The sequence below is a fragment of the Anser cygnoides genome, chromosome 1, assembly GCF_040182565.1.
Source record: "Anser cygnoides isolate HZ-2024a breed goose chromosome 1, Taihu_goose_T2T_genome, whole genome shotgun sequence".
NCBI classification, from domain to species: domain Eukaryota; kingdom Metazoa; phylum Chordata; class Aves; order Anseriformes; family Anatidae; genus Anser; species Anser cygnoides.
The window spans coordinates 113,339,056-113,354,523 of record NC_089873.1 but is presented as its reverse complement, the minus strand read 5'-3'; the positions used below and the strand labels follow the sequence as shown (position 1 = coordinate 113,354,523).

The window sequence follows — 15,468 nt, the reverse complement described above, 5'->3', positions numbered from 1 at the left end:
CAAATATTCACATAAGATGCTTTAATTGCCTTCTTATTTATGTCCTGCATTACGCATATAGGTTGTTCCTTTGGGGTGCCTGTGAGTCTTTGTGTTCTTACCAGACTTGAAGCTAAGCCTTCAGATAATTCCCTTGTCTTGGCACAGTGCCTAATCACACTGCATTAGCGTAGTTCTTCCAGGAAACAGACTGAGGAAGCTTCTGCAAACTGTTACTGATTTTTGACACCAGTCTTGTGTGTGTGTTCCCAGAAGGGGTGGGACAGCAGCAGCCCTGATACCTACAGCTGTGGCAGTGACGGGCTCCATTAACAGCTCTAAGTGTCCTGCGGAAGTCGCTTGCAAACAACCAAGCAAATTTATTTTATTTCATTTTTCAAAAAACAAGTTGTATCAAAAAGTCAAACATCTTTTGTGGGATAAAACCAATCTTTTTTAGTATAGAAGTGGTTACCTTTGTCTTTGACCCTTATTAGGGACCTTCTAGACCCCCCCCCCCCCCAGGATTATTATGCATGGCTTAATTTGTGGTCTTGCTTCTGCTTTGAGGGCCTCAAAACAGAACCCTCAGTCACCATGTGATTCGCAGGACCAGTCTGCTCATCAACAAAATATTTTTTTAGTGTCTAATCGTTATTGATGCTTTTATATAGATGCTGAGAAAGGTGTATTTTAAAGCTTGTTTCCCTGCGAAGGGCGTGATGGGCTCACAGCAGGAAATGGTTAATGCTTCCCAGGAACATTAAGGCACAGATCCAAGGGTGAGGAGTGAACTAACATCCCTTGCCTTTCTCGTAGCAGTTCTTTGCTCGGGTTGATAATGAAGATGGTAAAGTACGGTCAAGGTTCCTTTTAGACTGCTCTTTTTGCCTGGAGGGAAGCAGCAGTCACAGAAGACTTCCTGTATTTAAAATGACTCAGGAAAGCATAGGGGGGTGGATATAATACACTTTAAGTGGCAACACAAGCTTCACAAATAAGACAACAAAACAAAAACCCCAGTAGAAGTAATTCATGGTGCAATTACTCTCTCCCTAACACATTCCAGGTTATACTAGGCCCTACCCTAAAGTGCCATTATTTCTCAGTACTTTGCTTCAAGGGGGCGGGGGGAATGATGACACAGCCATAACCATCTGTCTGAAAGCAATTTAGTGTTCACTTCCCTTCAGCTTCCACGTTTTCAGTCTCTTTGGCAGAAAGAAGGTTGTCGTAACACAGCAGAAAATATTTTGAAAAAGGCTCAGGTTCCATATTATTCTCAGGAAGCAAAGTCTTGCTCAGGCTTTGCCAATGGCCACGTGTTGTTTAGGGCTCCTTGTCTGTCCTGCATGGAGCTGCACAGCACCACTCGCAGGAGCCTCTGCAACGACTGGAAACAGGCATTCTCACTGGGGCACTGCTTAAGTTACTTCACAGTCACCGGAGCTGCTGTGTGAACGAGTGTTACCATCCAAAGTGTCATCATACGCTTCGCTTCCTTCTTCAAAACACAAAACAGATAAAGAATCGTGTGGAGCTTCCTCGTGGTAATTCTCCAACGCTTCTAAATGAGGCATGCCAGGGTCTCTCAAATACTGAAAAAGCCAGAAACAACAGTTTAGAGATTTATCCACAGAACAGATGTGTTGGAAGTTACAGGGACAGAGCAAGTACTATCAGCTACAGGCAAGTTGTTGCAGACCAGAATTCAAACAGCTGCTAAAAGCGCATTTTATTCTGGATTTCCTTTAGGCTATGTTGAACAAGAAGGAAGTTAAAGCTTCCTTAAAACACTTAAACACTTCATAGTTTTTGATAAACTTATCTTTGGGTAATATTCTTGTCAGTTCAAGCAAACTCCTACTAGTTAAGAACAAAGCACAGAAGAAAAGATCTTTTTTAATTACACTGCTGGGGACAACTGCAGGAACCTACCAACTAATGGCTCATCTGAAACACTGACAGGGCAAATGAGAGAGAAGATTCTGCTTTGTTCAGCATGAAGCAAGTCAGATCTGCACCTTTTATTGTTACCAGAAAACTCTAGTGTAATTTCTCTCTTGCAGTTAATTTTGGAGGGAAAGCGGCAGAGGGGATGTCAAAGCAAAAAGTAAATCATCAGCTTCACAATGAATATATGTAATTTTTAATCAAAGAAAGGAAGATTAGAAAAAAAATGGAGTCCAGAGAAAATACTTTGTTCCTCGTTACCCCCCTATACTCTCCTTATTACTAAATTGATCTCGTGTTTCGAGAGGAAGTAGAGCCACCTACTACCTCATGTACTGAGACAGCAGTCTGCCATTGGTAAAAAAAAAAAAAGTAATTAAAAATAACCTTCACATTCTCAAAAGACTGAAATAGCATGTAGTATTACACAAAAGCTTGTTTCATAATGTAGGAGATGCCATGATCTGGCTGAGACAGGACTGCAGCTAAAATTATCTCTGTTACTGAACAAAATTAACCTTAGTTTCAATTTGGGCACCACTTTCTCTGTAATCATGGCAAGGATAATAAGCAACAGGACTATTTTTTCAGATGTATTAAAAACAAATGTTTTATACGGGAACCTCCAATACATACATTTTAACAAATTCAAGACATAAAGGAACCTCAGTTTGGCCTTCCTATGTAAAGTAGTTTCTGCGGTAGAACTGCTCCCTGTAACTCTGATGCTGAAAGCTCAGATACTTCTGTAAAAGAAGCATGTGATTCTTCTGAAAGCCTACAAGAGTGCATATGAAACTGCCCTAAAATAATTAGTATTTTGTACTAAAGGAAAGTGTTTTAAAAGGAGAAGCCCCAGGCTGGTTGATTCCTTTTAGAAATAAACGTTTAGGAATTTGCTTGCTTGTTATGCAAAAAGCTTTGCTTTGCATGATATGCAATATAGCTGTCTTCACAGAGCCCCCATCAAATGGGAGCTGAGATAGCATGAAGAGAGAAAATGATTTGCTCTGCAGAAGTCCAGATTCATTTACCCGTTTTTCTATAAAAATCTGGAAAAACGGCTCCACAATCGAAGAACAAACATTGTACAATGGACTACTGTGGCACAGAGATACACACAAGTAAATGCACCTCAGAGAACAAGCAAATACAAACACAGAAGAACATAAACTAAACAAGAACTTTAAGCACAGTTCTCGATTTAAAAGAGTATTTCATATTTAAAAAAAAGAGGAAGATGATCAGGACTGAAACAACCTTGTTTAGTACAGAAATGTGTGAGCTGCAATGAGAAGTCCTGGGATATTTTTTTTAGCTGAGTACTGCATAAAACTACAGGAAAAAAAAAAAAAAAAGGCCATGAGCACTTCCCCAGGCAGCCTTTAGTCTTCAAGTCAGTCCTTGCTTTTAAAGTGATCAGTGTCCACTTTTCTGTATTTAATTTCTAATCGGGGATCTAGGTCCTACACATGTTCTACAGCACACAAAAGCTTTTTGCCTAAAGTGAGCAACTGATTCAGGCGAGGTGAGTTAGGTAAGCAAAGGAAAGGGTGGACAAGGTATAGACAAGGAAGAGAACCTCACTCCAGTTTTGTAACAGGATTATAGCAGTGTTTGTATCTTAGTACAGAGAAGAAAATAACGCAGATGAGTAGAAGAGGAATAAAGTGGGAGACCACACCAGAGCAAGCAGTTTACACTAAATCAGCAATTGCTTGTATCTATTTCTGTTCTGCAACAACTAGCTTCATTCATGTTTGCTCCAAGATCATCACTGTCTTTTGCAGGAAGGAGCGAGGGGGAAGAAAAATAAAATGTCTACACATACCTCTTCAATGTGTGATGGGATTTTTAAAGGTGGCTGACACAAATACTTAATTGTTTTGTGATGTCTCCACAGACAAAACAAACCAATTATTATGAGAATTAAAACAAGACCGACCAGTGTAAATGTTGTTATAATATATGCAGCTCTGGTTGTCTCTGAAAAAGAATACAAGGTTGGTTCTTACTTGTACAACATCCCACCTAAAGCAACACACAGCAAGCTGAAATTTACTATCCATGGCAATCAAGCTATGATTTCCCAGGTTAAGGTCGCAGCCCTGCTATGGATGCACTCCAAACCCCTTATTAGTTTCTTTTGTGGTTCCAGAAATCAGCAGCTTCCTCCCCTCACCCACGCAGCCCAAGGCAAGCTCCCACACGTCACGCCAGCAGGGCAAACGCTGAGAGGGAACCACCTCGAGAGGGAACCACCTCTATCGGGCAGAGGGCAGGCAGGGAACGCAGCCTGCCCTGCTCCCAGCCCCAGTTTGTCAGCAGAGCACCACTAATGCCCGGGGGCTTTTCCTTTTGAACAGGGAAGCACCATGGCCTCCAACATCCAGCTTGGGGGCTTGTGACCAAGTACCGTAGGTCAATACTGCGAGGGAGGGAGGGAGGACAGCTCCTCCGGGGCACCAGAAACTGCACGAGCAGGTTTCACCTACACATGTACCCGTGCATTTAAAGGACGCTGAAGTTCTGCCAAGTCTGGGTGTTGGAGGGCACGCAGAAGGATTCAAGAGAGGGACAAATGCTGTTACCTTGCAGATGCCTCCTCTTTCCCTTGCCCTATTTTATATTTTGTACAAAAAAAAAAGTCAAAATGTCAAAGAAAGGTGGTCAAAGAGGAGGGGGATGTTCCTGTCCTGCAGGAGGCAGTGGCTGAGGGTCAGGATTTGCATGAGTAACACTATCTTCTTCATCAACAACGTCCTCTAATGACCAAGTATTTGTGTTTCCTTTTTACGTATATTTCTGGAAATAATGCCCATAACGGTTTTTATAAAAGAAAAGGACAAGGGGAAGAGTATAACAAAGACCCTCAACTAGTGACTGAAAAATTCCGTATTAATTTGCCATTGATGACAACTGTGAATTACCATCAGTGGTGCTCTCTTAACATACCTGACAAATACGGGTACATAACTGACCAAGTATCACCAGCTAAGGCTCACGTCCTACACCCATCCCCATTATATAAGAAAAGTAATGAAAACAGACTTATACCACTCATTGGAGTTCTGTAACATTCCGGGATTCTCTGCAGTCCAGGGATCCGGTCATATAAATGCATTTTCAGTTCTATTTCAATTGTAAAACAATAAAGTGTCATTTGCTTTAGATTTTCAATTTTGAATAGTGCATTATTCACCAACATCTCCTGTTTAAAAGACAAAAGAAAAATAGAGGTGTTACTATAAAAATCGGCCTTCAATGCAACTCTCCTCCCCATATTTATCATTCAAAAAACATTTTTTTTCATAATTCATCTTTCCTTAACATTTCAAGAGAATGAGTGAAATATATTTCAACTTTCCTACTTTACTGTGTTTGAAATTTTATTATTTTTAAATGAAATGAAGCCTGACCATGTAAAACCATCTACAAGGGTATGAACAGCAAAGGCACGGAAACTGATGCAAAGTCTCACTTTATCCACAAAACACTGCTGGATGCTTTCACGCAGCTTCTGTGACACCTCCAGCAGTGAATGTAACATAGGAAGGGGGAAGGAAAAGCAAGCCATGAGAAATGTCTCCAGCACTGGAGGAAGCTAGCAGAAGTGCACTTCAGTGCAGAGCTTCAGCCATCTCAGCTCCTTCTAGTGCTGAGAAAAACAGCTGATGGACAGCGCAAAACCTCCTGAGCCTAACAAGGCCGATCTTTTGTGAATTTTTAATCTACAAGGGGCTGGAATAAGGACCTCAGTGAAGCCTAAATTATCATACAAGAGTGACATCTTATCTGAATATCAAACACAAAAGTATTTTATACGTGTCAGAAAAAATACATGCTTGTGCAAGGGAGGAAGGAAGTGGAGGCGTTTCATATTTAGCAAGGCCTTTGATGCACAAGGTTTTAAAAAAATGTTTTCTGCTTCTGCTTTTCAAGCATTAGACTTGAGAATGTCATTTTTTTTTATTCTTCTTCCTTTTTCATTTTTATTTAAAAGAAAAAAAAAGGCAGCAGCACAGACACACAATGAAATACATCAAACCCTCTTAAGCCTCAGTATGAACATGGACAGCTCACCCCAGCTGTGTCCAACACGTTTCTAATAAATCTGTCTTTCTCTGCCCCAGGAAGACAGGCAATGCCAGGCCAAGGCAGCCTGATACTGAAGCCACCAGCACAAGCAAGCCCAGCACAGGAAAGGAGGAAGTATACTCTAGATTTTTCCAAAATGCCTAAGTAAACTTTGGAATCTAAATACCATTTTTAAGCCACCTTTGACACTTTGTGGATCTCTTATTTGAAGAGCAATGCAATTTAACCTTGATTTCATAGGGAGGAAAAAAAAAACAGAGATGTTTCCTGAAAGTTTTGTTAACACAGTCTGGTCTTGGTACAAGCATTGCATAACTCATTTTCGAGCCACCAAATGGTGGCCTTTGCTATTAGAGGAAAAAAAACCAAACCACATTTGGTTTCTTCCTCACAGTATCACAGATTTCTAGGTTGGAAGAGACCTCAAGATCATCGAGTCCAACCTCTGACCTAACACTAAGTTCTCCACTAAACCATATCGCTAAGCTCTACATCTAAACGTCTTTTAAAGACCTCCAGGGATGGTGACTCCACCACCTCCCTGGGCAGCCCGTTCCAATGCTTAATAACCCTTTCGGTAAAGAAGTACTTCCTAACATCCGACCTAAAACTCCCCTGTCGCAACTTTAGCCCATACCCTCTCGTCCTGTCACCAGGCACGTAGGAGAACAGACCAACCCCCACCTCTTTACAGCCTCCTTTAAGGTAACTGTAGAGAGCAATAAGGTCGCCCCTGAGCCTCCTCTTCTCCAGGCTGAACAAGCCCAGCTCCCTCAGCCGCTCCTTGTAAGACTTGTTCTCCAGACCCCTCACCAGCTTGGTCGCCCTTCTCTGGACTCGCTCGAGCACGTCCATGTCCTTCCTGTAGTGAGGGGCCCAAAACTGAACACAGTACTCGAGGTGCGGCCTCACCAGAGCCGAGTACAGGGGCACAATCACTTCCCTAGACCTGCTGGCCACACTGCTTCTTATGCAGGCCAGGATGCTGTTGGCCTTCTTGGCCACCTGAGCACACTGCTGGCTCATATTCAGCCGACTATCAACCAGTACTCCCAGGTCCTTCTTCGCCAGGCAGCTTTCCAGCCACTCATCTCCCAGCCTGTAGCGCTGCTTGGGGTTGTTGCGCCCCAGGTGCAGGACCCGGCACTTGGCCTTGTTGAACTTCATACAGTTGACCTCAGCCCATCGCTCCAGCCTATCCAGATCCTCCTGCAGAGCCTTCCTGCCCTCGAGCAGATCGACACACGCACTTAGCTTGGTGTCATCTGCAAACTTACTGAGGGTGCACTGGACGCCCTCATCCAGATCATCGATAAAGATATTAAAGAGGGCCGGCCCCAGTACCGAGCCCTGGGGGACACCACTAGTGACCGGCCTCCAACCAGATTTGACTCCATTCACCACAACTCTCTGGGCCCGGCTATCCAGCCAGTTTCTAACCCAGCGAAGCGTACGCCAGTCCAAGCCATGGACTTCCTCCATTTCTGCTGCTTTGCCAAGAGATGCTGACTTATCTCGTAGCCACAAAGGCATTAAGAACAAAGCAAATTAGACGGAATTCTTACTTTAGTAGTAGTCGTTGCATTCTCCCAGTAGGACACATGATACTGGAGAGTACCTTCTTCGAATTCAAAAGGGGGTGAGACACTAATGAGCAGTGAGTCAGAGCTTACAGTCACGCTGTTCACTTTAGGGGGCCCTATGGTAGCTGAAAACAAACAGAGAGAGAGCAGTGAACCTCTGGGATGCTGAACAGTTCATCATAGCATGTCCAGCTTGACCTAGATACTCTCATACTCAGCAAATACACCGGATTTCAGCGGCTTTTTCCTCAAGAAAGGGAACATTTTCTCATCTACTTAATGTGTTTAAGAAATCTTGTATTACAAATGCAATGTAGAAAATACGTGAAAGCATAAGTGAAATTAGATAATAAATTTTCTAGGTCACTTTCCCTGGAAATTAAGTAAATATTCACTAGTATGAATCTGAATCTACCTGTAGTTAATGACAATACAGGTATTTGTTTGTTTTTCTTCAAATAGCCAGTTAAACCACATATTCCGTGTTCTTTAAAAACACATTATTTGGAGGGGTCAACAGATTGGAAGTTTCGAGGTACTCTGAGCTCTAAATCATGAAAACACTTTACAAAGCATTATCATTCCTAAGACAAGAGACTTGTGCAATCACAGACTATATACGGTCACTAGTCATTATCCTTTGTATCTTGATGTCTTTCATTGGTTAAGTTTATCAGCATTTGTAAAGCACTCCATGATCTCAAAATAAAACACTTATGCATATATTAAAATAATTGGCTGCTTGCACACTAGAGAGGGGAAACTATTAATAAAAATGAATCCTTGCATGAAATTATTGCTTGTTTTACCTCGAAAAACATCAGAACCTGCTCTGTTCACTGTTACTTTGGAGAAGATTGGCCTCCATGATCTTTATATTGGTACAGACATTTCAGTTTCTTTCTACTTCCCATTTCTGTAGAACTGCAAATGCCTTGGTGCGTGTTCTCACAAATTCCCTTTACTGCTGTCTCAAGCGTGACTAATCCAAACAGTAAAGGTACAGAACAGCCCCCAGTCTTGGTGCCTGGGGACTGATCCCAAGGCTGGTCACACACGAATGATCAGATAACATCCCTCCTGCTCCCCCAAGGACCCGACACACAAACATCTCCCCACACTAAGCCACCCCTTTGTCCTGTATTCCCATTAGCCTTCCTAACTCCCCAAAGATACCACCCTCTCCCTACGCAAACCATCAGCTGTACTCTTCGGTCAGGACTCAGGCAGTTCCCCAGCCCCGCGCTTTTCATTACCAGGGAAAGTATCAGACTTTTCCCAGTACGGAGCGCCATTACTTATCACAGCGTACGGGAAAATGCAACCTAAAGACTGTTCCACAGCTTCGTTAATGTTTTGGAGGCGTTTTTAAACTCAACATTTATCTTCTTCAAATCCTGAAACCAATCACAGCAAGGCAAGGACTTTGTTCTTACAAAGAACAACAATATGCTTGTTCACACATTTAATAGGATTTCAAGCGTGCCCTTGACCCTTCTGAACTGTAGCCATGGCAGTTTAGGTTTGTTAGAAAAGAGATCTGTTCAACAGAAACAGGTAGTTTGCACTGAGACTGCCACAAATCAAGGGGGTGCGTGTGTGCATGTGCCAGTGCTGAGTGAGAAAATAAGAAGGTGGAAAACTCTCTAACATAATATAGGTCGTAACTCTTGTAAGGCCGTGCAAGGAAACTCATCAGTAACAGGTTTCTCTTTCAATATCTGCTGAAGGAATGCGCTGCTAACACCACTGCAGAGGAACTGATGTGCATCAAATTCCTTGTAATATACTGAGATTCTCTGAAGTCTTCGCTAACTCAGCACCTACAGTTCTCTCGCTTAGCTCTTGTACATAATAGAGTAAAAAAATCCCAGAACAGATGACACAAGTCTCCTTTGAGAGACCTGTTGAAATCATAAACGACACTTACTGTCTCTCTCTGCCACAAATGGATCCGATTCCACCCAGTCAGAAGTCATTTGCCCCAGCTCAGACCTCACACGCAAAACAAAAGTCCAGAGACGCTCATTAAGTGACAGGGGGAAACTGCACTCAGTCCGGGCGATACGAGTGCAGTTTATCTCATCCCACTGGTTAAAGGCCCCTCTGCAACACAAACCAAAGGATAAATAAAGAACAGTGCAACTAGCAGAGCTCTAAAATACAATCCCCCCCACCTGGAAGACTTGTAACAAAAGGATATGTAACGAAACTACTGCTTTCACAAGCATTTATCCTACAGCCCTTTCAGCACCTGCACCTCTTCATTATCAGAAGAACTAAAATTAGTGAGGGAGAATGACATGGGAAACCATGCAACTTTGCTGGGTGCTTTTCAGGTATTCAGTCTTTACTCAATTTAGTGGAAATGTCAGAGGCTAAGAGATTCTCAGACTTCAGAAGATGCCTTCAGATATACGTAAAACATCTGTAATAAACAACTCATTCGTTCATTCCTATGCTTATTCACTTTTAGCAACTTTTTAAAAAACAGTTGTGTTACTGGATTAGAGCAAAATCACTTTGGTTGGTTTTCAGAACTATTTACTTACGTTTTAAAATGGACTGTATATAACACCACGCCTCTATCTACTTTAACAGGAGACCACCTCAGCGCGCTGTGGAAGTTATAGGAATAAACCTTTACATCCTTTGGTGCCGGTAAACGTGGAGAAGATTCTAAAACAAGAAAAGAAACAAAAGTAATTATTAAAACATTCAAGTATACAGTAACTAACTTTTAGTCTCCAAGTTCCATCACCGCATGTTACATTTTAGCTGATTTGCAGGCAAAACCACTTCTTCTCATTCCATTTCTAAGTGCACTAGTACACTTAAGTCCCTGCTATCCACAAAGCACTGAATTGCAACTTACTGATTTATTCCATACAGAATACAGCGCAGAAAGTATCAAGTCCAATACAAAAGAATTAACCCTACCCAACTCCCCCCGGAAACTATAACTTCGGGGCCACAGTCACTTGTCGTCACAATAGCTTGTTACTTGTCGTCACTATTGCAGTTCTGTCTCAATCCTACTGTGTTACCAACTCGGACCACGTTTTTCTGGATCATCTGTCTCTTGCTAACTTGTTTGAAAATGTCAAGGTTGCTTCGCTGAAGCTTTTAAGTAAACTTTTCCAGTGGAAGAAGAAAAAGTTTCTTCCCCTACTTAAATATTAACTACAGACTAATTAATACAGACTAACTACAGACTAATTAATATAACTACAGACGGGGTTAGGGCTGCACCCACTCTATTTGGGAGCCTTAAGTTTCGTCAGTTTTTTTGTCAGTTTTGAAACAGGTGTCACACCACAGATAAGGACAGAAGCCTCTGTTAGAGGTGCACCTACCACTAGTAGGAACACATCCAGCCAAATTTGGTCACACTCCGGGGACTGATGTAAGACCTCAAGTGCTCTCAGGCAGCTCATCAGGAAGTGAATGACACAGAAGTTGAAAGCAAATGGCTGTCCTCCAGTACAGGGAGCGGGCACCCCCCTGCCACCCCAAGCAGGGCGGAGGAAGCAGCCGTCTGCTTCGCACTGCCAAAGGCCAGGCATGGAGCCAGGGGTGTAAAAAAGGCAAGTGGTGGGAGGCGATAGCTGGCGTACCTGCAAAGCAAAGCCACTGAAGGGCAAGGAGGGTGGTGATAAGGAGCTGGGATAGCCAAGAGGCCAAGATTAACCAGCAAGTAGGCTGAGCTGAGGAAGAGACGAAAACGCCGTTAGCAAGCGTCTTTTACAACCAGAAAAACCTCACACCGTGAGTCACAGAACTGCTGCGGCTCAGGTGGGAAGGGGCACGTGGGGTCTGCAGCCAGCCCCCTGCCACCAGCCCAGGTGCTCGGGGCTTTCTGCGGGCAGTCCTGAAACACCTCAGGAGGGAGATGAGCACCTTCACGGCCTGCCTTTCCTCGAGGGAAGAAGGCTCTCCTTCCACGCCTGGCTGGTTCACGTAGTGATCGCTTACTCCATGGGGCGCGTTGGGCATACAGGACTAAAGCTCAAAGACGGCCATCCCATGACACGACAGCCCCTGTGGTAAGGCTTCCTTTTGTGGCTGTTGTTCTCAAGACAATATCCTCCTAAGACACAGTTTGTTTACTTATACATAAATAAGACCTGAAGATCAAACACTCATGGTAAATTCTGGCCCAGCCTTCTGTGGGAATACTGGAATAATTTTAAGATGTTTTTTATTTCCATATCTGATTTTGTCACACAGCACTAGACAGTGCACTGCTGCCGACAATGCTACCTTTCAGAAGAGGCATAATGCTGGCATTTTAACATCCTTCACACACAGGACAGAAACCACACAAATCTTCATGAAGTTGTGCATTAAGCCCCAAGTCCCAAATATGAAAAAAATAGTTATGCTCTCAAAGTTTTAATTGGGTATTTTACTAGTTTCTTAGCCTCAGCTTTTGTATAGTGCTCTTAAGTAAACACACATTACATGACATTGCAGAGGCACCGTTCAGCTTTGTAAGCTTGAGATTCTTTAAAGTTACAGTTAGAAATGCTACATAAGCTATTAATCCCTCATGTATTTTAAAAGCTACTTGGAAACTTTAATTCAAGAAAAGTTTTCACTTTCTAGTCATAGAGATCCTGTCTTGCTATCTCACTGCTGGTCTGGCATGTGGCAAGGTATCTCACACCATCAGCAATCTGCACTGTCAGACATCCGATACAAGCTAGTTTTACAAAATTCAAGAAGGTTGCCAGATCAAAACACAAGCATTAGAATTTTTCTCTCCCTCTTAAAAAAAAAAAAATAGAGTAATGAAGGATAAGGGCAGCTGGTTCATTTTCTCTGCTATCAGGACTGCACACTCGTTACCTTGCCTTATATTAGCACTCAGAAATGGACCATTTCCCCTGCCAGCTTCAAGAATACTGGAAAAAAGAAACAAATCTATGGCTTTGTAGTTGAACATCATCTGCCATGTGCCACCAAGCACTTACTGCTGCACTGAGGAACCGGTTCTGTAGCACACCAAGGGACCACATTCGCATTTCAATTTGCTATCTCAACTTGGCAAGTTACTTAAATTCCTGAACTCGTTAAGGATCGCTAGTTTGTACTACCAAGGTAACAGAGCACACACTTCAGGACAAAGCACCTACGTATGCAAGCACCCTGGAAACACGCCCCAAACACAAACCACCTTATCCAGAGAAGGGCAGAAGTGCCCTGTCCTCCTCCCTGTCTCACAGGTGATCTCACAGAGCAGCTTCTTTTAAAGCACCTGCCAAGCAAGCCTCAGACTCCTTCCTCCTGATACCGATGCTTCTTGACTCTTCAAGCCGCAAGTCAAAGCTTTCACATAGCTGAGTGTGAAGCCACAAGTTACGGCGAGTGAAACCCGGCCAGCCTGGCCTAGCTGCTGGTTTCACAGCCTCTGTTCCTGCTCCCGAGTGACTTCTGAACCCTTCCCCTGCATTAGCCTTGGGACACATCATTTTGGCAAAGAAGGAAGTAGGCCTTTTTTTTTTTTTTTCTGCTGGACTTTGGCTGTTGGAGCTTACTGAACTGGCTTCTCACGCTGCCAGGCAGGCACCAAAGCCTGTGAAAGTTGACTAACAGAAGCATGTGGCCAAATGGGGATGTGTGACAGCAGCTGGCCATTGCTTCTGGTCAGATTTTAAGGCACAGCCTTTCCCTTCTCCACAGGAGAAACACACCACAGCGGGATGGGGAGGAGGCCCTGTGCTGGTCAAACACCACAGCAGCTCCCTGCGAAACCGTCTGTGCCTCGGCAAACAGGGGAGAGCAGGAGCGGGCATGGAGGCGCCTGGGTAGCGGAGCAATGACCCTGCAGCACACACACGTCGGCCAGACGCGCCACAGCCGCTCTTGCATGCTTGCGGGGATACGTACCGAAGGCAGAACCGTGCTGGCTCTTGAGCTATAGCTCAGGCTCTACTGGGCCAGGAAAAGCCTCCTGTGTTGGCTGAGCCAAACAGGACCCAAACAGCATCCCGATACTCAGGGTCTCAAACAGGACTCTTAGAGTCCCCGATAGCTAGCACTGCCGTGCAGCACAGCTAACAGGCCTCGCACGCCTCCACCGAACGGCGCAGCGTTTACACCAACCCTCACCCCAGGCCCACCCCGAGACCCGCTCCGGGCCAGGTCCCGCCTCACCCAGCGCACCCACAGCCGCGGGGCGCTGCCGGGGCCGGGGCCACTCCCCGCGGCATGGCCGGCTTCCCCCCGGAGCCCCCTCCCGGCCCGGCCCGGCCCGGTCCCCTCCCCGCCCGCCCCGCCGCCCTCCCCGAGCCGGGAGCCCGCTGCCCGGAGGCAGCCAGCCGCACGCACCTTCGCCCGAAGCCCGGGCCAGGCCGAGGAGGAGGAGGAGGAGGAGGAGGAGGAAGGAGAGGAGCAGCGCCCGCCACGGCATGGCCCGGCCCCGGAGCGGCGTCGCGCCGGCCCCGCTCGCCCCTTGGCGGCAGCGCGGTCCCCGAGGAGCGGGGCCGGCCGCGGCCAACCCTGGCGGGGCCGCCTCGCACCCGCCGCTGGCTGCCGGGGTGGAACCGGGGGGAACCGGGGGGGAACCGGGGGGGGCCGGGCCGCAGCCGCCGCCCCGGCCCCGCTCCTCCTCCTCCGCCCCCGGCGAGGCGGGTCCCGACCGCGGCCCCGCCTGGGGCGGCCCCGGCCTGGAAGTGGGGATGGCGGGGCGTGAGGGGTGGCGTGCATTCATCCTTGCTTCCTTTCTGTCCTCCTTTTCTCCCTCCCTTCCTTCCATCCTCCCTTCCTTCCTTCTTTCCTCCCTTCCCTCCTTCCTCCCTTTCTTCTTTCCCTCCCTTCCTCCCTCCTTCCCCAGGGCCCTCGTGTCCACAGCGGCTCGCAGCCCCGACCACATGCGGTACGGGCGCCCTCAGAAGCGCGCAGCCCTGCGTACCTGCCTGCGGCGTGTGGTTGACGTGAGAAAATCTTGCACGAAGTGGTTAAAGTTCCTCAGCTTTCTCCGTCTCTTTCTGGCATAAACACCGACACGTGGTTAAGTCTAACCGCACGCCTTTAGCCGGTGTTATTGATTACAGTGTCGGGACTCAAAAACCAGAACGGCGATAGCAGGAGGCAGTGTTCCCCCCAGATGACTGCTATTCTAACAGAACAATTATTATTTGTAAATAATTCACCAGGTAGGTAGGGATCCATTGTTTTCAAGACTCTCAGCACTGCACTTCAGTTTAAAAGCACAATAAAGTGGAGGAGCATTCCTTGCATCCTCTGAACAAAGCCAATACTCTCTCTTTTACACGTTTCAAAGAGGAAAAAAATGTTTTGTTAGTGCCAGGCTGAGAACTGTGACCAGCAGGACTGCCAACAAAGGAAACCACACAGAGGTAGGGTGCTTGAAACTTCCTTCGTTCTCAGAAGGTATTGATAAAAGCGGCGTTTGGCTGCCTAAAGGCAGCGAGATTGACAACACAGGCATCCTATTTCCAGCAAAAGGTAAACAGGCAAGAGCAGCAAAGCACTAGATAAGGCTGAGCACCTTTGGTTTCAACAGCTTTGGTTTCCAAGTAACCTTGGATGAATCACTTCATTCTTCGCATTTCAGTTCTTCCTCGATCAAAAAAGATTCCTGCCTTTCCCTTCCCCATGTATGGCCTGCTCATAGTGCAAGTTTTCGGGGCAAAGGTCCTGCTCTTTCATGGTACAGTTGTAAAAAGGGCCGGAATCTCAGCTGAAGGCTTTTAACACTGACAGGAATGCTAATGGCTAGACACAAGTGTAAACAGAAGGGGAGGGGAAAAGGGAGAGAAAAAAAAAGCCAAAAGCCCTTTTCTGAACATGCCTGACCTGCTTTTGAACCCTTCTGGGAAGAGTGACT

The 15,468-nt window shown here is 45.6% G+C and overlaps 1 protein-coding gene across 1 annotated transcript; it reads right to left on the bottom strand.

The window, feature by feature from the left end:
• Positions 1 to 335: 335 nt before the first annotated feature.
• On the bottom strand, positions 336 to 14,343 carry IFNGR2 (interferon gamma receptor 2). The gene is made up of 7 exons (XM_066978342.1): positions 13,947 to 14,343; positions 10,166 to 10,292; positions 9,544 to 9,719; positions 7,596 to 7,738; positions 4,990 to 5,143; positions 3,764 to 3,918; positions 336 to 1,577 (listed from the first exon to the last, which is right to left on the bottom strand). Exons 1-7 carry the CDS (start codon positions 14,326 to 14,328, stop codon positions 1,404 to 1,406), a joined length of 1,311 nt encoding a protein of 436 aa, XP_066834443.1. The 5' UTR covers positions 14,329 to 14,343; the 3' UTR covers positions 336 to 1,403.
• Positions 14,344 to 15,468: the final 1,125 nt, after the last annotated feature.